This window comes from Balaenoptera acutorostrata, chromosome 11 (genome assembly GCF_949987535.1).
Source record: "Balaenoptera acutorostrata chromosome 11, mBalAcu1.1, whole genome shotgun sequence".
Taxonomy (NCBI): domain Eukaryota; kingdom Metazoa; phylum Chordata; class Mammalia; order Artiodactyla; family Balaenopteridae; genus Balaenoptera; species Balaenoptera acutorostrata.
In genome coordinates this window covers 52,921,665-52,942,953 of record NC_080074.1, presented here as the reverse complement: position 1 = coordinate 52,942,953, position 21,289 = coordinate 52,921,665, and the positions used below count along the sequence as shown (strand labels likewise).

The following is a 21,289-nucleotide window of genomic DNA, read 5'->3' as shown; positions in this document are numbered from 1 at the left end:
TTAGCACTGCTTTTGCTGTGTCCCATAGGTTTTGGGTCGTCGTGTCTCCATTGTCATTTGTTTCTAGGTATTTTTTGATTTCCCCTTTGATTTCTTCAGTAATCACTTCGTTATTAAGTAATGTATTGTGTAGCCTCCATGTGTTTGTATTTTTTACAGATCTTTTCCTGTAATTGATATCTAGTCTCATAGCGTTGTGGTCGGAAAAGATACTTGATACGATTTCAATTTTCTTAAATTTACCAAGGCTTGATTTGTGACCCAAGATATGATCTATCCTGGAGAATGTTCCATGAGCACTTGAGAAAAATGTGTATTCTGTTGTTTTTGGGTGGAATGTCCTATAAATATCAATTAAGTCCATATTGTTTAATGTATCATTTAAAGCTTGTGTTTCCTTATTTATTTTCATTTTGGATGATCTGTCCATTGGTGAAAGTGGGGTGTTAAAGTCCCCTACTATGATTGTGTTGCTGTCAATTTCCCCTTTCATGGCTGTTAGTATTTGCCTTATGTATTGAGGTGCTCCTATGTTGGGTGCATAAATATTTACAATTGTTATACCTTCCTCTTGGATCGATCCCTTGATCATTATATAGTGTCCTTCTTTGTCTCTTGTAATAGTCTTTATTTTAAAGTCTATTTTGTCTGATATGAGAATTGCTACTCCAGCTTTCTTTTGATTTCCATTTGCATGGAATATCTTTTTCCATCCCCTCACTTTCAGTCTGTATGTGTCCCTAGGTCTGAAGTGGGTCTCTTGTAGACAGCATATGTATGGGTCTTGTTTTTGTATCCATTCAGCCAGCCTGTGTCTTTTGGTGGGAGCATTTAATCCATTTACATTCAAGGTAATTATCGATATGTATGTTCCTATTCCCATTTTCTTAAATGTATTGGGTTTGTTATTGTAGGTGTTTTCCTTCTCTTGTGTTTCTTGCCTAGAGAATTTCCTTTAGCATTTGTTGTAAAGCTGGTTTGGTGGTGCTGAACTCTCTCAGCTTTTGCTTGTCTGTAAAGGTTTTAATTTCTCCATCGAATCTGAATGAGATCCTTGCTGGGTAGAGTAATCTTGGTTGTAGGTTTTTCTCCTTCATGACTTTAAGTATATCCTGCCACTCCCTTCTGGCTTGCAGAGTTTCTGCTGAGAGATCAGATGTTAACCTTATGGGGATTCCCTTGTGTGTTATTTGTTTTTTTTCCCTTGCTGCCTTTAATATGTTTTCCTTATATTTAATTTTTGACAGTTTGATTAATATGTGTCTTGGCGTGTTCCTCCTTGGGTTTATCCTGTATGGGACTCTCTGTGCTTCCAGGACTTGATTAACTATTTCCTTTCCCATATTAGGGAAGTTTTCAACTATAATCTCTTCAAAAATTTTCTCAGTCCCTTTCTTTTTCTCTTCTTCTTCTGGTACCCCTATAATTCGAGTGTTGGCACGTTTAATGTTGTCCCAGAGGTCCCTGAGACTGTCCTCAGTTCTTTTCATTCTTTTTTCTTTATCCTGCTCTGTAGTAGTTATTTCCACCATTTTATCTTCCAGGTCACTTATCCTTTCTTCTGCCTCAGTTATTCTACTATTGATCCCATCTAGAGTATTTTTAATTTCATTTATTGTGTTTTTCATCATTGCTTGGTTCCTCTTTAGTTCTTCTACATCCTTGTTAAATGTTTCTTGCATTTTGTCTATTCTATTTCCAAGATTTTGGATCATCCTTACTATCATTATTCTGAATTCTTTTTCAGGTAGACTACCTATTTCCTCTTCATTTGTTAAGTCCAGTGTGTTTTGAGCCTGCTCCTTCATCTGCTGTGTGTTTTTCTGTCGTCTCATTTTGCCTATCTTACTGTGTTTGGGGTCTCCTTTTCACAGGCTGCAGGTTCGTAGTTCCCGTTGTTTTTGGTATCTGTCCCCAGCGGCTAAGGTTGGTTCAGTGGGTTGTGTAGGCTTCCTGGTGGAGGGAACTAGTGCCTGAGTTCTGGTGGATGAGGCTAGATCTTGTCTTTCTGGTGGGCACGTCCACGTCTGGTGGTGTATTTTGTGGTGTCTGTGGCCTTATTATGATTTTAGGCAGCCTCTCTGCCAATGGATGGGGTTGTGTTCCTGTCTAGCTAGTTGTTTGGCATAGGATGTCCAGCACTGTAGCTTGCTGGTCGTTGAGTGAAGCTGGGTCTTGATGTTGAGATGGAGATCTCTGGGAGATTTTTGCCGTTTGGTATTACGTGAAGCTGGGAGGTCTCTTGTGGACCAGTGTTCTGAAGTTGGCTCTCCCACCTCAGAGGCACGGCCCTGATGCCTGGCTGGAGCACCAAGAGCCTTTCGTCCACACGGCTCAGAGTAAAAGGGAGAAAAAATAGAAAGAAAGAAAGAAAGAAAGAGGCTATAATATAGTGAAGTAAAAGAAAGCTATTGTAAAGCAAAGCTATACAGACAAAATCTCACCCAGAAGCATATACATATACACTCACAAAAAAAAGGAAAAGGGGAAAAATTAATATCTCCTGCTCCCGAAGTCCCCCTCCTGAATTTGGGATGATTCGTTGTCTATTCAGGTATTCAACAGATGCAGGCACATCACGTTGTTTGTGGAGCTTTAATCCGCTGCTTCTGAGGCTGCTGGGAGAGATTTCCCCTTCTCTTCCCTGTTCGCACAGCTCCTGGGGTTCAGCTTTGGATTTGGACCCGCCTCTGCGTGTAGGTCGCCTGAGGGCGTCTGTTCCCCGCCCAGACAGGACGGGGTTAAAGGAGCAGCTGCTTCGGAGGCTCTGGCTCACCCAGGCCGCGGGGAGGGAGCGGTACGGAGGAGGCGGGGCGAGCCTGCGGCGGCCGAGGCCGGCGTGACGTTGCACCAGCTCGAGGCGCGCAGTGCGTTCTCCCGGGGATGTTGTCCCCGGATCCTGGGACCCTGGCAGTGGCGGGCTGCACAGGCTCCCGGGAGGGGAGGCGTGGAGAGCGACCTGTGCCCACACACAGGCTTTTTGGAGGCGGCAGCAGCAGCCCCAGCGTCTCACGCCCGTCTCTGGGGTCCGCGCTGATCGCCGTGGCTTGCGCCCTTCTCTGGAGTTCGTTTAGGCAGCGCTCTGAATCCCCTCTCCTTGCGCGCAGCGAAACAAAGAGGCAAGAAAAAGTCTCTTGCCTCTTCGGCAGCTGCAGACCTTTTCCCGGTCTCCCTCCCGGCTAGCTGTGGTGCGCCAACCCCTTCAGGCTGTGTTCACGCCGCCAGCCCCAGTCCTCTCCCTGCGATCCGACCGCAGCCCGAGCCTCAGCTCCCAGCCCTGCCCGCCCCGGCGGGGGAGCAGACAAGCCTTTCGGGCTGGTGAGCGCTGCTCGGCGCCGAGCCTCTGTGCGGGAGTCTCTCCGATTTTCCCTCTGCGCCCCTGTTGCTGTGGGATCCGCGCTGATAGCCGCGGCTCGCGCCCTTCTCTGGAGTTCGTTTAGGCGGCGCTCTGAATCCCCTCTCCTTGCCCGCCGCGAAACAAAGAGGCAAGAAAAAGTCTCTTGCCTCTTTGGCAGCCGCAGACTTTTTCCCGGACTCCCTCCGGGCTAGCTGTGGTGCGCTAACCCCTTCAGGCTGTGTTCACGCCGCCAGCCCCAGTCCTCTCCCTGCGATCCAACCGAAGCCCGAGCCTCAGCTCCCAGCCCCGCCCGCCCCGGCGGCTAAGCAGACAAGCCTCTTGGGCTGGTGAGTGCTGCTCGGCGCCCAGCCTCTGTGCGGGAACCTCTCCGCTTTGCCCTCCGCACCCCTGTGGCTGCGCTCTCCTCCGTGGCTCCGAAGCTTCCCCCCTCCGCCCCCCGCAGTCTCCGCCCGCGAAGGGGCTCCTAGTGCGTGGAAACCTTTCCTCCTTCACAGCTCCCTCCCACTGGTGCAGGTGCCGTCCCTATTCTTTTGTCTCTGTTATTTCTTTTTTCTTTTGCCCTACCCAAGTACGGGGGGAGTTTCTTGCCTTTTTGGAGGTCGGACGTTTTCTGCCAGCGTTCAGTGGGTGTTCTGTAGGAGCAGTTCCACGTGTAGGTGTATTTCTACTGTATCTGTGGGAAGGAATGTGATCTCCGCGTCTTACTCTTCCGCCATCTTCTCTATCGTCCTCCTTTAACTTTAATACATCGTTAAGCCCTGTAAAAAAAAAACTTTTAAAAATGCCGCTGTGTTTACCTTCCTCTTTATGACTCCCCCCTTCCAATGTATTACTTTTCACTAGTATTGAGTTAGACTCCCAGTTTTCCTCATTATTTTCCAATTTCTTCTCCCTTCTGCTATCCTTACAGATTAATCCTCCTCAAACATCGTGCCAATCATGCATTTGTTATATGTTAACTAACAGGTTCCTTGTTTTGAACATAAGTCTAAACCCGTCAGCCCATCATGCCAGGCTTTCTACTAACATGGGTCTAAACTACATCACCAACTGCCGCCTTTATGGACACTATGGCTCAGTTGCCCGGGCACACTGACCCCTCCCTGATAACCCCAAACATTTTCTGAACTCTTTGGTTTTATCCTTGATATTTCTTCTGCCTGGAAAGTGTTCTTGAACCATCTCTGTCTGTCAAATCCTATCTAACCTTCCAGGACATTGTCAGAAACCACCTTTGTCAAAAAGCCTTGGTTCATGCACCAGCTATGGCTTGTTCTTTAAGCCACTGTAGCATCCTGTATGCCTCTAATAGTAATGAAAATATTTTTCTTTAAATTAAAGATTTTCAGGATCTGTTATCTTGATCTTTTACCAGATCATAAATTGTTTAAAGGGTTTTGTCCCACTTATCTTTTAATTTTCTGTAGGCCCTTGTTTGTATAGCATATTTCACAGAGTTGGTATTCAATAAATATTTGTTAAATTTAATAAAGATTGTATAATTTAAGACAGAAAAAATTATTCTGAAAGCATGACCAAGGTTTCTTAAGCAGACTATGTAAAATAAAGGCTTGTGAACAGTCAGCTCTACCCACCACCAGAGCCTCCCATCAAGCCTCTTAGATAGCCTCAACCACCAGAGGGCAGACAGCAGAAGCAAGAAAAACTATAATCCTGCAGCCTGTGGAACAAAAACCACATTCACAGAAAGATAGACAAGATGAAAAGGCAGAGGGCTATATACCAGATGAAGGAACAAGATAAAACCCCAGAAAAACAACTAAATGAAGTGGAGATAGGCAACATTCCAGAAAAAGAATTCAGAATAATGATAGTGAAGATGATCCAGGACCTCGGAATAAGAATGGAGGCAAAGATCGAGAAGATGCAAGAAATGTTTAACAAAGACCTAGAAGAATTAAAGAACAAACAAACAGAGATGAACAATACAATAACTGAAATGAAAACTACACTAGAAGGAATCAATAGCAGAATAACTGAGGCAGAAGAACGGATAAGTGACCTGGAACACAGAATGGTGGAATTCACTGCTGTGGAACAGAATAAAGAAAAAAGAATGAAAAGAAATGAAGACAGCCTAAGAGACCTCTGGGACAACATTAAACGCAATAACATTTGCATTATAGGGGTCCCAGAAGGAGAAGAGAGAGAGAAAGGACCAGAGAAAATATTTGAAGAGATTATAGTCGAAAACTTCCCTAACATGGGAAAGGAAATAGCCACCCAAGTCCAGGAAGCGCAGAGAGTCCCATACAGGATAAACCCAAGGAGAAACACGCTGAGACACATAGTAATCAAATTGGCAAAAATTAAAGACAAAGAAAAATTATTGAAAGCAGCAAGGGAAAAATGACAAATAACATACAAGGGAACTCCCATAAGGTTAACAGCTGGTTTCTCAGCAGAAACTCTACAAGCCAGAAGGGAGTGGCATGATACACTTAAAGTGATGAAAGGGAAGAACCTACAACCAAGATTACTCTACCCGGCAAGGATCTCATTTAGATTTGATGGAGAAATCAAAAGCTTTACAGACAAGCAAAAGCTCAGAGAATTCAGCACCACCAAACCAGCTCTACAACAAATGCTAAAGGAACTTCTCTAAGTGGGAAACACAAGAGAAGAAAAGGACCTACAAAAACAAACCCAAAACAATTAAGAAAATGGTCATAGGAACATACATATCGATAATTACCTTAAACGTGAATGGATTAAATGCTCCAACCAAAAGACACAGGCTTGCTGAATGGATACAAAAACAAGACCCATATATATGCTGTCTACAAGAGACCCACTTCAGACCTAGGGACACATACAGACTGAAAGTGAGGGGATGGAAAAAGATATTCCATGCAAATGGAAATCAAAAGAAAGCTGGAGTAGCTATACTCATATCAGATAAAATAGACTTTAAAATAAAGACTGTTACAAGAGACAAGGAAGGACACTACATAATGATCAAGGGATCAATCCAAGAAGAAGATATAACAATTATAAATATATATGCACCCAACATACGAGCACCTCAATACATAAGGCAACTGCTAACAGCTATAAAAGAGGAAATCGACAGTAACACAATAATAGTGGGGGACTTTAACACCTCACTTACACCAATGGACAGATCATCCAAAATGAAAATAAATAAGGAAACAGAAGCTTTAAATGACACAATAGACCAGATAGATTTAATTGATATTTATAGGACATTCCATCCAAAAACAGCAGATTACACTTTTTTCTCAAGTGCGCATGGAACATTCTCCAGAATAGATCACATCTTGGGTCACAAATCAAGCCTCAGTAAATTTAAGAAAATTGAAATCATATCAAGCATCTTTTCTGACCACAACGCTATGAGATTAGAAATGTATTACAGGGAAAAAAGCGTAAAAAACACAAACACATGGAGGCTAAACAATATGTTACTAAATAACCAAGAGATCACTGATGAAATCAAAGAGGAAATAAAGGCTTGTTCAAGTACAAAAGGCTATTTACTATATGTAAATCTTTGCTTAGAGAATGAACTAGCTAAATATGTCTCTGAACAACACAAGACAAGGCACACACAATTTTTATGGCAGTAGACCTGAAAGAAACATGTACTTTGTAGAAAAACCAGGCCACAGAAACACCTGTGGCATATGAATAAAGGTCTTTCTGAATATTTGATGAAGTGCCAGAGATTGCTCTTTGCACACAGCTTATTTAGAAATATTTGGCTCTCTATGTTACTTTTGTTAATACAGAGAGAACAACAGCTTTCAAACACTACACTGTACAGCCTGAGTAGAGGTGAGAAAATAATGGAATACAGGGCTAGGAATGCAGATTGCAGCCGAATTCTGGAGGACCTGGAATGCCGGTATCGGGATTTTATTTAGTAAGCAACTCATTGAAATTTTTTGTTGTTGTTTCTTATTGTTTGTGCTTGATCCTGTGAGCACCATCATAGAAATGTGCTTCAGGAAAATTAACTGCAGAGCAGAGGGTAGTTTGGATTGGAAAGAGAGCCTAGAGGTAAGGACCTAGCTGGTCTACTTAGAGTAGAAAAAGGTCAAATGCCCTAAAGTGGCAGACGTAATGGACAGGAGGGAAAGGATGCTGATGCAGGAACTATTACAAAGGATTAGCAAGTGACCTGAAAATGATAACGATGATCAGGGTAAGGAGAAACCAAAAATAGGTCAAGTTTTGACTCGGAGAGTACAGACAGAGAGTAATAATGTGGGGAGAGAGGGAGAGAGGGAGCGAGAGAGAGAGAGAGAGAGAGAGAGAGAGTGCGAGGGAGACAGGGAACACCCTAGAGGAGCTGGAAATGTTAATTTTATTTCCTTTACTCCTGTGAAAACAGGTTTTCTTCTTACTTCCCTCATTGTTCCTTCTTAGTCTTATATGTTGGTTTCTCTTCCTTTGTTTGTTCTTTAAAAGTTAGCATTTCAGACAAGTCACTAATATCTGGGCAATGCAAGCCAGTTAGATACCTCTTTCTGTGTAGCAAATGGAAAAAAATTTTAAAGGGTTTATCACCTGCAGTATTGTTATCAGTGTAGATAAAAGATATGTTAAAAAAAAAAAAAGATATGGTTATGTGCTCCTGAGGGAGGGGAGTATAAATTGGGAATTAGATTTTATATTTAGAGGTACATATACTATATACTTCGGGGTTTTACAGTTTAAATCAACTTTATTGATATTTACTTATGATAAAATACATTCATGTAAGTGTATTGTTTGGTACGTTTTGATGAAAGCGTACCCACGTAACTACTACTCCAATTAAAATAAAGGAAACTTTGTACAAACCTTGCACCAGCTCAAATGCCTCTCTGACACTGCTTTGGACCTCTGGCATCACCTTGGCTTGAAATGGACCCCAAATGCTCCTGTTCCACTGGTGGATCCTGCACCTGTGCTAACTCCTGCAAACTCACCTCCTGCAAGAAGGGCTGCCACTCCTGCTGCCCCATGGGCTGTGCCAAGTGTACCCATAGCTGTGTCTGCACAGCAGCACTGGACAAGTGCAACCACTGCCCCTGATGCCAGGCAGATCCCGCTCCTGGATGTAAACAGCACCGCGTACAAACCTGCAATCTTTTTTCTTTTTATGCTACCCTAACCGGATTGCTGCATTCCTTTTTCTATAAAATATTTGAAGGACAGTAAGCTCATCTAGATTCCTTAAAAAAAACTTTATTACTCCCCAAGTTCATTCATATCCCTTTGCTGTCATTTTCTCTCTAACCGCCCCCCCCCGAAACATAAACATGATTCTGCTTTCCACCACCATGGATTATTTTTCCTGTTTCAAAATTTCAAATAAATGGAATCATATGGTATGTAATTTTTGTGTCATTTGTAACTAAAGAAAAGTTTTCAAATGTCTCCAGATTGATGTACATTAATAGTTCATTCCTTATAATTACTGAGTAGTTCCAATACAGTTCCAATTTCATTAGTTCCACTAAAATTTGTTTATATAGTCACCTGTTGATAGATTGTTTCCAGTTTTTGCTCATTGTGAATAAAATTGTTATTAACATTCATTTTTTCTATTAACTTTTTTTTTACTGGAACATAGTTGCTTTACAAGGTTGTGTTAGTTTCAATGAAGTGAATAAGCTATGTTTATATATATAATCCCTCCCTCTTGTACCTCCCTCCCACCCCCCCACCCCCATCCCACCCATCTAGGTCATCACACAGCACGGAGCTGAGCTCCCTGTGCTGTGCAGCAGGTTCCCACTACACCTGGTAGTGTATATACGTCAATCATAATCTCCCCATTCGTCCCACCCTCCCCTTCCCCCACTCTGTCCACATGTCCATTCTCTACAACTGTGTTTCTTTTCCTGTCCTGCAAATAGATTCATCTGTATCATTTTTCTAGATTCCACATATATGCATTAATATATGATATTTGTTTTTAGTCTTTCTGACTTGCTTCACTCTATATGACAGACTCTAGGTCCATCCACATCTCTACAAATGACCCAATTTCGTTCCTTTTTATGACTGAGTAATATTTCATTGTATACAGGTAACACATCTTCTTTATCCATTCATTTGTCGATGGACATTGAACTTGTTTCCATGTCCTCGCTATTGTAAATAGTACTGCAATGAACACCGGGGTACACATTTTTTTTTTTAATTAATTTATTTATTTTTGGCTGTGTTGGGTTTTCGTTGCTGCGCTGGATTTCTCTAGTTGAGGCGAGCAGGGGCTACTATTTGTTGCGGTGCACAGGCTTCTCATTGTGGTGGCTTCTCTTGTGGAGCACAGGCTCTAGGCATGCGGGCTTCAGTAGTTGTGGCATGCGGGCTCAGTAGTTGTGGCTCATAGGCTCTAGGGCACAGGCTCAGTAGTTGTAGCGCATGGGCTTAGCTGCTCCGCGTCATGTGCGTTCTTCCTGGACCAGGGCTTGAACCCGTGTCACCTGCACTGGCAGGCGGATACTTAACCACTGCACCACCAGGGAAGCCCCCGTATGTCTTTTTGAATTATGGTTTTCTCAGGGTATATGCCCAGTAGTGGATTGCTGGGTCATATGGTAGTTCTATTTTTAGTTTTTTAAGGAACCTCCATACTGTTCTCCATAGTGGCTGTATCAATTTGCATTCCCACCAACAGTGCAAGAGGGTTCCCTTTTCTTCACACCCTCTCCAGCATTTATTGTTTGTAGATTTTCTAATGATGCCCATTCTAACCGGTTTGAGGTGATACCTCATTGTAGTTTTGATTTGCATTTCTCTAATACTTAGTGATGTTGTGCAGCTTTTCATGTGCCTCTTGGCCATCTGTATGTCTTCTTTGGAGAAATGTCTATTTAGGTCTTCTGCCCATTTTTTGATTGAGTTGTTTGTTTTTTTCATATTGAACTGCTTTGTATACTTTGGAGATTAATCTTTTGTGAGTTGCTTCATTTGCAAATATTTTTTCCCATTCTGAGGGTTGTCTTTTCGTCTTGTTTAGGGGTTCCTTTGCTGTGCAAAAGCTTTTGTTTCATTAGGTCTGATTTGTTTATCTTTGTTTTTATTTTCATTACTCTAGGAGGTGGGTCAAAAAAGATCAGCATCTTATAGTTTTCTGAATACAGATCTTTTACCTCCTTAGGTAGGTTTATTCCTAGGTATTTTATTCTTTTTGTTGCAATGGTGAATGGGATTGTTTCCTTAATTTCTCTTTTTGATCTTTCATTGTTAGTGTATAGGAATGCAAGAGATTTCTGTGCATTAATTTTGTATCCTGCAACTCTACCAAATTCATTGATTACCTCTAGTGGTTTTCTGGTGGCATCTTTAGGATTATCTATGTATAGTATCATGTCATCTGCAAACAGTGACAGAAGAAGTTTTACTTCTTCTTTTCCAATTTGTATTCCTTTTATTTCTTTTTCTTCTCTGATTGCTGTGGCTAGGACTTCCAAAACTTTGTTGAATAATAGTGGTGAGAGTGGACATTCTTGTCTTGTTCCTGATCTTAGAGGAGATGTTTTCAGTTTTTCACCATTGAGAATGATGTTTGCTGTGGGTTTGTCATATATGGCCTTTATATTATGTTGAGGTAGGTTCCCTCTATGCCCACTTTCTGGAGAGTTTTTATCATAAATGGGTGTTGAATTTTGTCAAAAGCTTTTTCTGCATCTACCGAGATGATCATATGGTTTATATTCTTCAGTTTGTTAATATGGTGTATCACACTGATCAATTTGTTTATATTGAAGAATCCTTGCATGCCTGGGATAAATCTCACTTGATCATGGTGTATGATCCTTTTAATGTGTTGTTGGATTCTGTTTGCTAGAATTTTGTTGAGGATTTTTGTGTCTACGTTCATCAGTGATATTGGTCTGTAATTTTCTTTTTTTGTGATATCTTTATACAGTTTTGGTATCAGGGTGGTGGTGGCCTTGTAGAACGAGTTTGGGAGTGTTCCTCTCTCTGCAATTTTTTGAAAGAGTTTGAGAAGGATAGGTGTTATCTCTTCTCTAAATGTTTGATAGAATTAGCCTGTGAAGCCATCTGGTCCTGGACTTTTATTTGCTGGAAGATTTTTAATTACAGTTTCAATTTCATTACTTGTGATTGGTCTGTTTATATTTTCTAATTCTTCCTGATTCAGTCTTGGAAAGTTGTACCTCTCTAAGAATTTGTCCATTTCTTCTAGGTTCAATTCTTTTCATTCTTTTTTCTTTATTTTGCTCCTTGGCTGTTATTTCCACCATTCTATCTTCCAGCTCACTTATTCATTCTTCTGCTTCAGTTATTCTGCTATTGATTCCTTCTAGTGTATTTTTCATTTCAGTTATTGTGCTGTTCATCACTATTCCTTTGTTCTTTAGTTCTTCTAGGTCCTTGTTAAACATTTCTTCTCGATCCGTGCCTCCATTCTATTTCCGAGATTTTGGATCGTCTTTACTATCATTACTCTGAATTCTTTTTCAGGTAGGTTGCCTATTTCCTCTTCATTTATTTGGTCTTGTAGGCTTTTACCTTGCTTCTTCGTCTGTAACATATTTTTTTGTCATCTCATTTTTTTGATTGGTGGGGCTGTGTTCCTGTCTTACTGGTTGTTTGGCCTGAGGCATCCAGCAGTGGAGTCTGCAGGCAGCTGGGTAGGGCTGGGTCTTGGTGCCGAGATGAAGACTTCTGGGAGACCTCACACCGATTAATATTCCCTGGGGTCTGAAGTTCTCTGTTAGTCCAGCGGTTTGGACTCAGCATTCCCACCACAGGAGCTCAGGCCCAACTCCTGGCCTGTGAACCAGGATCTCGCAAGCTGTGCGGCGTGGCAAAAAAAAAAAAGAAAAGAAAAGAAAGAAAGAAAGAAAAAAGAAAAAAAAAGAGCAGAACAATAACAAAGAATAAAAAAAAAAAAAAAAGGCCGGAAAAGCCCTTGGTGCAGTGGGGGCGGGGGGGCGCGGACTTTCATGGAGGCAGGGCCTAGGCTCAGGACCTATGTGGCTGGAAAGGGCCCTGGAGGGACTGCAGGGGCAGGGCTTAGGCTCAGTGCCAATGGAGGGGGCTCTGGAAGGTGGAGGTTCAGGCCCGGGACCCCAGCAGACTCTCCAGGGCCCAAGTGGGTGGGGGAAATACTGGCTGAGTTCCCCTCCAATTCCCCAATCCCCTGAAGGTCCCTCCCTGTCCCCACTGATCCCTGCACTGTGGGTGGGTCCCTCTGATAGTGGGAACCCCTCCCCTTCCCCAGCCACCCCTCAGGGGTGCCGGTCCCATCCCACCTCCACTTTTCCTCCTCCCCTCCTTCCCCCTCACGTCCTACCTAATCATGCGGGGATTTCTCCTGTCCCTTTAGGTCATTAACATTCATATTTAAATCTTTGTGTGGATATGTTTCATTTTTATTGGGCACATATATAGAAGTGGAATTGCTAGATTATATGGTGAGTATATATTTAACCTTATGAGAAACTGCCAAGTTGTTATCCAAAGTGGGTGTACCATTTTACATTCCCACCAGCAATGTGTGAAAGCACTGGCTGCTCCACATCCTTGTCAACACTTGATGCTATCACTCCTTTGAATTTTAGCCATTCTAGTAGGTGTGTGATTGTATTTCACTGTGTTTTAATTTGCATTACTCTAATAACTAGTGATGTTGTGCATACTGCCATGTGTTTATTGGCCACTCATACATCTTCTTCTGAGAAGTGTCCGCTCAAATACTTTGCCCATGTTTAAATTGGGTTGTTTGTCTTCTTATTGAATTATAAGTATTTGAGATATGAGTTCTTTATCAGATATATGTATTTGTGAATATTTTCTCCCAGTCTGTGGTTTGCTTTTTGATTTTACTAAATGTGGTCTTCAAAGAGCAGAAGTTTTTAGTTTTAATGACATCTCATTTATCGTTCTTTAAAAATATGATTAGAACTTTAGGAACTCCAGCTTAAGAAAATGTAAGCCTCAGCTTCAATTTGCTACCTTTCTGTTATTCACTTGGGATGCTTGAAAATTGCAGAATTAGGTTAGAATCTAGGTAAATCTTACAAAAGTCCATGAATATGACTTTTGTTTATATTATAAACACTTTTGTTTATATTAATATGTATCATTTTGTGGGTGTATGATATTCAAAGCAGTGTACTAAATACTTCACATATAATGTTTCATTTAATCCTTACAAAAAGCCTTAGTGAAGAGGAAACTTGGATTTTGAGTAATAAAATAAGTAGACTAAATGCTTAAATATTATCAGTAGCAGAACTAGAGTCTACCTGACTCCAAATCCCTTTGGATCTTAAATACTATGCAGTATCCTGTCTAGGAAATCTTTGTATATGTGAAAGTCATGAAAATATTTTCCTATGTTTTCTTCTAGAAGTATTACATTTTAGTTTTTATTTTTGTGTTTGTGATCCATTTGGGTTCATTTTTGTATATGGTGTGAGGAAGGATTGAAATTCATTTCCCCCGATGGATATCTAGTTGCTCTGTCATCATTTGTTGAAAAGACTATCCTTTCTCCCACTGAATTACCTTGACACCTTTCTGGAGAATCAATTGACAGTCTGTGTGGGTCTATTTCTGGAACCATTGTTCTGTTCCATTGATCTGTATCTCTACTCTTATATGGATACCACATTGTATTGATTACTGTAACTTGACAACATATCTTTGTGATACTGTGATTTATAATAAGAAATATATATTTCTGGCACGGAGCTCCTAAAACCCTTGGAATTACTTAAGAATTACTTTGAGAGTGACAAAGGTGTCTTTTGTTATGTTGATGAGGTGATCTTTGGAATATCCCTAAATTACATAAAGGTGGGGGCTGGTCACCAGAGGAACCAACCAATGATGTGAATACAGGGTTGGAACTTTCAGTCTGACCTCAGGGAGGAGAGAGGGACTGGAGGTTGAATCAATCATCAATGATTTAATCAATCATGCCTATGTAATGAAGTCCCCATAAAAACCCAAAAGGACATGGTTTGGGAGATTCTGGGTTGGTGAACACATGGAGGTGCTGGGAGAATCGTGCACCTGGAGAGAGCATGGAAGCTCCATGCCCTTTCCCCATACCTTGCCCAATGCATCTCTTCCATCTGGATGTTCCCGAGTTATATCTTACTATAATAAACCAGCAATCTGGTAAGTAAAATGTTTCTTTGAGTTCCATGAGCTGCTCTGGTAAATTAATCAAACACGGGGAAGGGGGCCTAGAAACCTCTGATCTATAGCCAGTTGGTCAGAAGTATAGGTAGCAACCTGAACTTGTGACTGGTGTCTAAAGTCCAAGGTCGGGGGGAGTCATTGGAACCCCCAATCTATAGCCAGTTGGTCAGAAGCACAAATGACAATCTGGGCTTGCAAGGGGCATCTGAATTGCAGGGGATGAGGGGTCCTGGGGGGTGTTAGTCATCTGTGACTGAGCCCTTTACCTGTGGAATCTGATGCTATCTCTGGGTAAGTAGTGTCAGAATTGAGTTGAATTCGTGGACACCTTGTTGATGCCAGAGAATTGTTTGGTATTGTGTGGGAAATTCCTCCTATCCAGTGAGCATGCACACATACGTCATACATTGGAACTGGGTCAAGGAACCCAAAAGAATCTTGAAGTCAGGTAATGTAAGATATCCACCTTTGTGGGGTTTTTGTCAACATTGTTTTGGCTATTCTAGGTCCTTTGTATTTCTGTATAGATTTTAGAATCAGTTTATTAATGTCTATTTTAAAAACCTGCTGAGATTTTCAAGTGGTGTTGGAAAAGTTGGGCAGTCCCATATAAGTCAATGAAGTTAGAACATACCCTCACACCATACATAAAAATAAACTCAAAATGGCTTAAAAACTTAAATATAAGATATGACACCATAAAACTCCTGGAGGAGAGCATAGGCAAAACATTCTCTGACATAAATTGTAGCAGTGTTTTCTTAGGTCAGTCTCCCAAGGCAATAGAAATAAAAGCAAAAATAAATAAATGGGACCTAATCATATTACAAGCTTTTGTACAGCAAAGGAAACCATAAACAAAATGAAAAGACAACCTATGGACTGGGAGAAAATGTTTGCAAATGATATGACCAATAAGGGCTTAATTTCCAAAATATACAAACAGCTCATAAAACTCAATAACAAAAAAAACAAACAACCCAACTGAAAAATGGGCAGAAGACCTAATAGACATTTCTTCAAAGAAGACATACAGATGGCCAACAGGCACATGAAAAGATGCTCACCATCGCTAATTATTAGAGAAATGTAAATCAAAACTACAATGAGGGGCTTCCCTGGTGGCGCAGTGGTTGAGAATCTGCCTGCTAATGCAGGGGACACGGGTTCGAGCCCTGGTCTGGGAAGATCCCACATGCCACGGAGCAGCTGGGCCCGTGAGCCACAATTGCTGAGCCTGCGCGTCTGGAGCCTGTGCCCCGCGACGGGAGGGGCCGCCATAGAGAAAGGCCCGCGCACCGCGATGAAGAGCGGTCCCCGCACCGCGATGAAGAGTGGCCCCCGCTTGCCGCAACTGGAGAAAGCCCTCGCACGAACCGAAGACCCAACACAGCCAAAAATAAATAAATAAATAAATAAATAAATAAGAAAATCCTTAAAAAAAAAAAAAAAACTACAATGAGGTACCACCTCACACCAGTCAGAATGGCCATCATTAAAAAGACTACAAATAACAAATGTTGGAGAGGGTGTGGAGAAAAAGGAGCCCTCCTACACTGTTGGTGGGAATGTACATTGGTGCAGCCACTATGGAAAACAGTATGGAGGTTCCTCAAAAAACTAAAAGTACAGTTGCCGTATCATCCAGCAATCCCACTCCTGGGCATATATCCAGACAAAACTATAATTCAAAGAGATACATGCACCCCTATGTTCATAGCAGCACTATTTCCAATAGCTAAGACATGGAAGCAACCTAAATGTCCATTGACAGATGAATGGATAAAGAAGATGTGGCACATATATACAATGGAATATTACTCAGCCATAAAAAGAAACGAAACTGAGTTATTTGTAGTGAGGTGGATGGACCTAGAGTCTGTCATATAGAGTGAAGTAAGTCAGAAAGAGAAAAACAAATACCGTATGCTAACTCATATATATGGAATCTAAAAAAAAAAAAAAGGTTCTGATGAACCTAGGGGCAGGACAGGAATAAAGACACAGACATAGAGAATGGACTTGAGGACACAGAGAGGGGGAGGGTAAGCTGGGACGAAGTGAGAGAGTAGCATTGACATATGTACACTACTACCAAATGTAAAATAGATAGCTAGCAGGAAGCAGCTGCATAGCACAGGGAGATCAGCTCAGTGCTTTGTGACCACCTAGTGGGGTGGGATAAGGAGGGTGGGAGGGAGACGCAAGAGGGAGGGGATATGGGGATATATGTATTCATATAGCTGATTCACTTTGTTATACAGCAGAAACTAACACAACATTGTAAAGCAATTGTACTCCAATAAAGATGTTAAAAAAAAAAAAGTGGAAACAACCCAAATTTCTGTCAACTGACAAATGGGTAAACAAAATGTCATATATCCATACAATTAACTATTATTTGGTTATAAAAAGGAAATTCCGTAGTGATACAACATGGATGAACCTTGAAAACATTAGGCTAAGTGAAAGAAGTCAGTCACAAAAGACCACATATTATATGATTCCATTTATATGAAATGTTCAGAACAGGCAAATCTTTACAGACAGAAAGTATCAAAAGATTGGTGGTTTCCAGGGGCTAGGGAGAGAGGGAAATTGGGATTGATTGCCACTAGGTATGGAGTCTTTTTTAGGGTAATGAAGATGTTCTGGAATTAGATAGTGGTGATGGCTGCACACCCTTGTGAATATACTAAAAAACACAGAATTGTACACTTTAAAAGGGGGAATTTTAGGTATGTTAATTTTATCTCAATAAAGCTTTTATTAAAAAAAATACATGGAAGCAACCTAAATGTCCATCAACAGATGAATGGTACATATATACAATGAAATACTACTCAGCCATAAAAAAGCATGAAATAACGCCATTTGCAGCAACATGGATGAACCTAGAGACTATCATACTAAGTGAAGTAAGTCAAAAAGAGAAAGACAAATACCATATGATATTACTTATATGTGGAATCTAAAATATGACACAAATGAACCTATCTACAAAACAGAAACAGACTCAGAGACATAGAAAACAGACTTGTGGTTGCCAAAGGGGTTGGGAGAGGGAAGGATTGGGAGTCTGGGATTAGCAGATGCAAACTATTATATATACAATGGATAAACAGCAAGGTCCTACTGTATAGCACAGGCAACTATATTCAATATCCTGTGATAAATCATAATGGAAAAGAATATGAAAAAGAATGTAAATAAATATATAACTGAATCACTTTGCTGTACAGCAGAAATTAACACAACATTGTAAATCAACTTTACTTCAATAAAATAAATTTTTTAAAAAACCTGCTGAGATTTTGGTTGAACTTGCATTGAATTTAAAGGTAAATTTGAGGAGTGTGTACATCTTAATATTAAGTCTTCCAATTTGTGAACATAATACAACTCTCCATTTAATTAGGTCTTTTTTCGATTCACTCAGCAATATTTTATAGTTTTCAATGTACAAATGTTACACATATCTTTGAGTATTTCAGGTTTTATAATGCTTCTGTAAATTTATTATTTTTATTATTTATTGTTATTTAAAATTTTTAAATTTCCAGTTGTTAACTGCTTACATGGCGAAAAAAAATTGAATTTTTAAAATACTGACCATATATTCTGGATCTTGATATATATACTTAATAATACTTCTAGTAGGTTTTTTTTTTTTTTTTGGTAGGTTCTTGATGATTTTCCTTGTACTAAAACATGTCATCTGTGAATAAGACTAGTTTTACTCCCTTCTTTCTGACTGTGTGCCCTTAATTTATTTTTCTTGCTTTAATGCACTGGCTAGGACTTCCAGTACAACGTGGGCATGATGTGGTGGATACAGCACCTGGCATTTCTTCCCACTTCCTTCTAGTGTGACCTTCTGTGCTGAGTAGATGGAAAGCTAAATACTAAGTTTCCCAGACTCCCTTGGCATCAGAGTTCTACAGTTGGCTAGATTCCACCAATTAGATACACGTACACACATGAGAAAATGTGAAGCTAAAGTGGAGGTCCTCTTACTGCCGCTTTTGGCTATTTACTGATGACAAACACGGTCATGGAACTGTGGGGTTTTCGGCAGTGTCCAGTCTCCAGTTTCATGGCTCTCAAGAGGCGGTAGAATCAGCTTCCTGACCTCTGGATTGCAGCTACAGTGTTTTGTTGGTTGGTTTTATTTTGTTTTTAACTTTAGTAGTCCTAGTGGCAAACTCCTGATTCCCCACCTTCCTGCTTATGGCAGAGGAGGTAACGCCACTGGGAGATCAGTTTGTGATGTTTAAGGAGTCATTTCTGGATCTCAGCTTATAACTCAGTCTTCCAGCCCTTCCAGTGATTTTTTAAAATGATCTAATTCTTTGTAATAAATCCCTTTCTGTTTAAAATACTTCAGGTGGCATCTCTTTCCAGCACTGTGATACACACAGTCAGGAGAGACATTCAGCAAAGGTTTAAACAAACAGTAATCGGCAGATGTGGAAATAACCAGCCAGTTCAGGGACAGAAATTAAGACCCTGGAGAGACAGGTGTGCCAGACACAGTCTCTATCAAAGAAAACAATGCACTACCCTAGTTATCAGGGAACCAGAATCAACTTCAGGACAGGCTGTGCTGCAATGCAGCCTGTGTGTTGAGTTGGTAAACCTCTGTCCTGGGGCTCTTGTGGCTCCTGCCATTCCCTACAACTAGGGACAAGTTTGATCCCAAATTGCTGGGCAAGATTATACCTTTAGCTCAATGTGAAGCTATCTCAGCGATAACAATTAGAGAGATGCAGGGACAGGGCAATAAGCAGAGCAGTTTAAAGCTTAAAAGAATAATTTCAAGGTGAATAAAAGGCAAAGGTACTTCATAAAGTATTTAGTATATGTATGGTACTCATTACCCCCAAGATGTGAAATAGATATATATATTTATATGTATTTTTCCTCATATACCGTTAAGAATTGTAAGTAGTCAGACAAGTCATTGAGCCCATTTGTCATCTAATTTAGAAATCCCCTCCATGTTACTGACTAATGGTTATCCAGCTCTTGCTTGAATAGTTAGAGTGATAGAGAGTTCACTATTTCACAAACCTGGCTATTCCATTTTTCTAGTCATCAGAACTTTGTTTTTAATGTTGAATACCAAATCATTTCTCTGTAATTTTTTCTGTCTCAGGGTAAGCACATGGTCTTTTGCTACTTATCTCTGTTTCAAAGTATCTCTGTATATCTCTCCAGAGATATCCATTCCCACTCACAAAAGGCCTCAATTTCCTTTTAGGAAATCATATCTCTTCTGTGATGTATGGTTTTCGGAAGAAAAAAACCTGTGTGCCTGCCTCCCACTTTGGAAACAAAGGGCAAATCTTTCCTTTCCTCGCCCTCATAAAACCAGGAAAAGTATGTGTCCTAGGTTTGGTCAACTTTCTCTTCAGTTTTTTAATTTTAAGAGAATGTGGCATGAATTAAAAAAAAAAGTTAGACATCATTCAGCACAGAGGTAGTATGCCAACTACATGTGCAGTTATGAGACAGTGGCTGCACTTTCAGCTTTCAGATAAAGTTGTGTTACCTTGGTTATTGTTCATCTCAGAATCTGGCTCTCTAATCTCAAGTCTAAGCACTGCCAATAGCCTCCCAATGGTTAAATTATCTTTTAGAGTTTCTGTTGCTTGCAATTCAAATCTCTAACCAAAACATTATACATGAATGAGTGGGTAGCTTTTTTTCCCTGAAGTGTCTAGTTGCTGCTTAACTTAGTTAGGGACAATTTGGTTGCAATAGACAGAACCCACTCCAGCTAACTCAAAAAATGAGTTTTATTGAAAGAGCACAAAGAAGCCTCAAGGCACTAAGGACAGGAATTAGAGCTGTGTCCAAGGGAACTGAAGCAGGGAAATGGGAAGTCAGGAACTGTGGTTTTTCTTTCCATCTCTCAGGAGTCAAGCGTTCTCCTTCATATTTGTGTCTCTCTTGTGGCTTCACTGCTATTTTCTACACATGTATTCTTGTCTCTATTCTTGCTGGGTTCCTGTTTAATTTTTTTTTTTTTTTTTTAATTTTTATTTATTTATTTATTTATTTATTTTTGGCTGTGCTGGGTCTTTGGTTCGTGCGAGGGCTTTCTCCAGTCGCGGCAAGCGGGGGCCACTCTTCATCGCGGTGCGAGGACCGCTCTTCATCGCGGTGCGCGGGCCTTTCACTATCGCGGCCCCTCCCGTCGCGGGGCACAGGCTCCAGAAGCGCAGGCTCAGCAGCCGTGGCTCACGGGCCCAGCCGCTCCGCGGCATGTGGGATCCTCCCAGACCAGGGCTCGAACCCGTGTCTCCTGCATTAGCAGGCAGACTCTCAACCACTGCGCCACCAGGGAAGCCCCTGGGTTCCTGTTTAATCATCTCATATCGACTGTCCATGATCTTTTAGCTTAACATACAATCAGTGACTACAACTCTATGTCTCTTAGTTCAGATTATCCAAGGGAGAAAAATGTGCTCTCTGGCTGCCAGTAGATTGGCTGGCTTTGAGTTACTCACCTTTAGTCAAATCAGCTAGGGAAGAGGTAGGGGCAGGTTAACTGTATATCCCTCTAGAGGCAGTGGATGTGGCAGGTCAAGGTAGAAGGTACTGTTGGGAGTACCTGGTAAATGGACTGACTGGTCCGGTGTGTGTTTGATGGATAAATGCTCCCCACAAGGTCAGATATTTTGAAAAACTATAGCCTGGGAATTGGAAGTTATCCTTTTCTAAGAATCATCCAAGATTTCCTACTCACTAAGAATAATC

The 21,289-nt window shown here is 41.0% G+C and overlaps 1 protein-coding gene across 1 annotated transcript; it reads left to right on the top strand.

Moving 5' to 3' along the window:
• The first annotated feature begins 8,251 nt into the window (after positions 1-8,251).
• On the top strand, positions 8,252-18,214 carry LOC103020328 (metallothionein-1-like). Its single transcript, XM_057557529.1, has 2 exons — positions 8,252-8,405; positions 18,207-18,214. Exons 1-2 carry the CDS (start codon positions 8,252-8,254, stop codon positions 18,212-18,214), a joined length of 162 nt encoding a protein of 53 aa, XP_057413512.1.
• Positions 18,215-21,289: the final 3,075 nt, after the last annotated feature.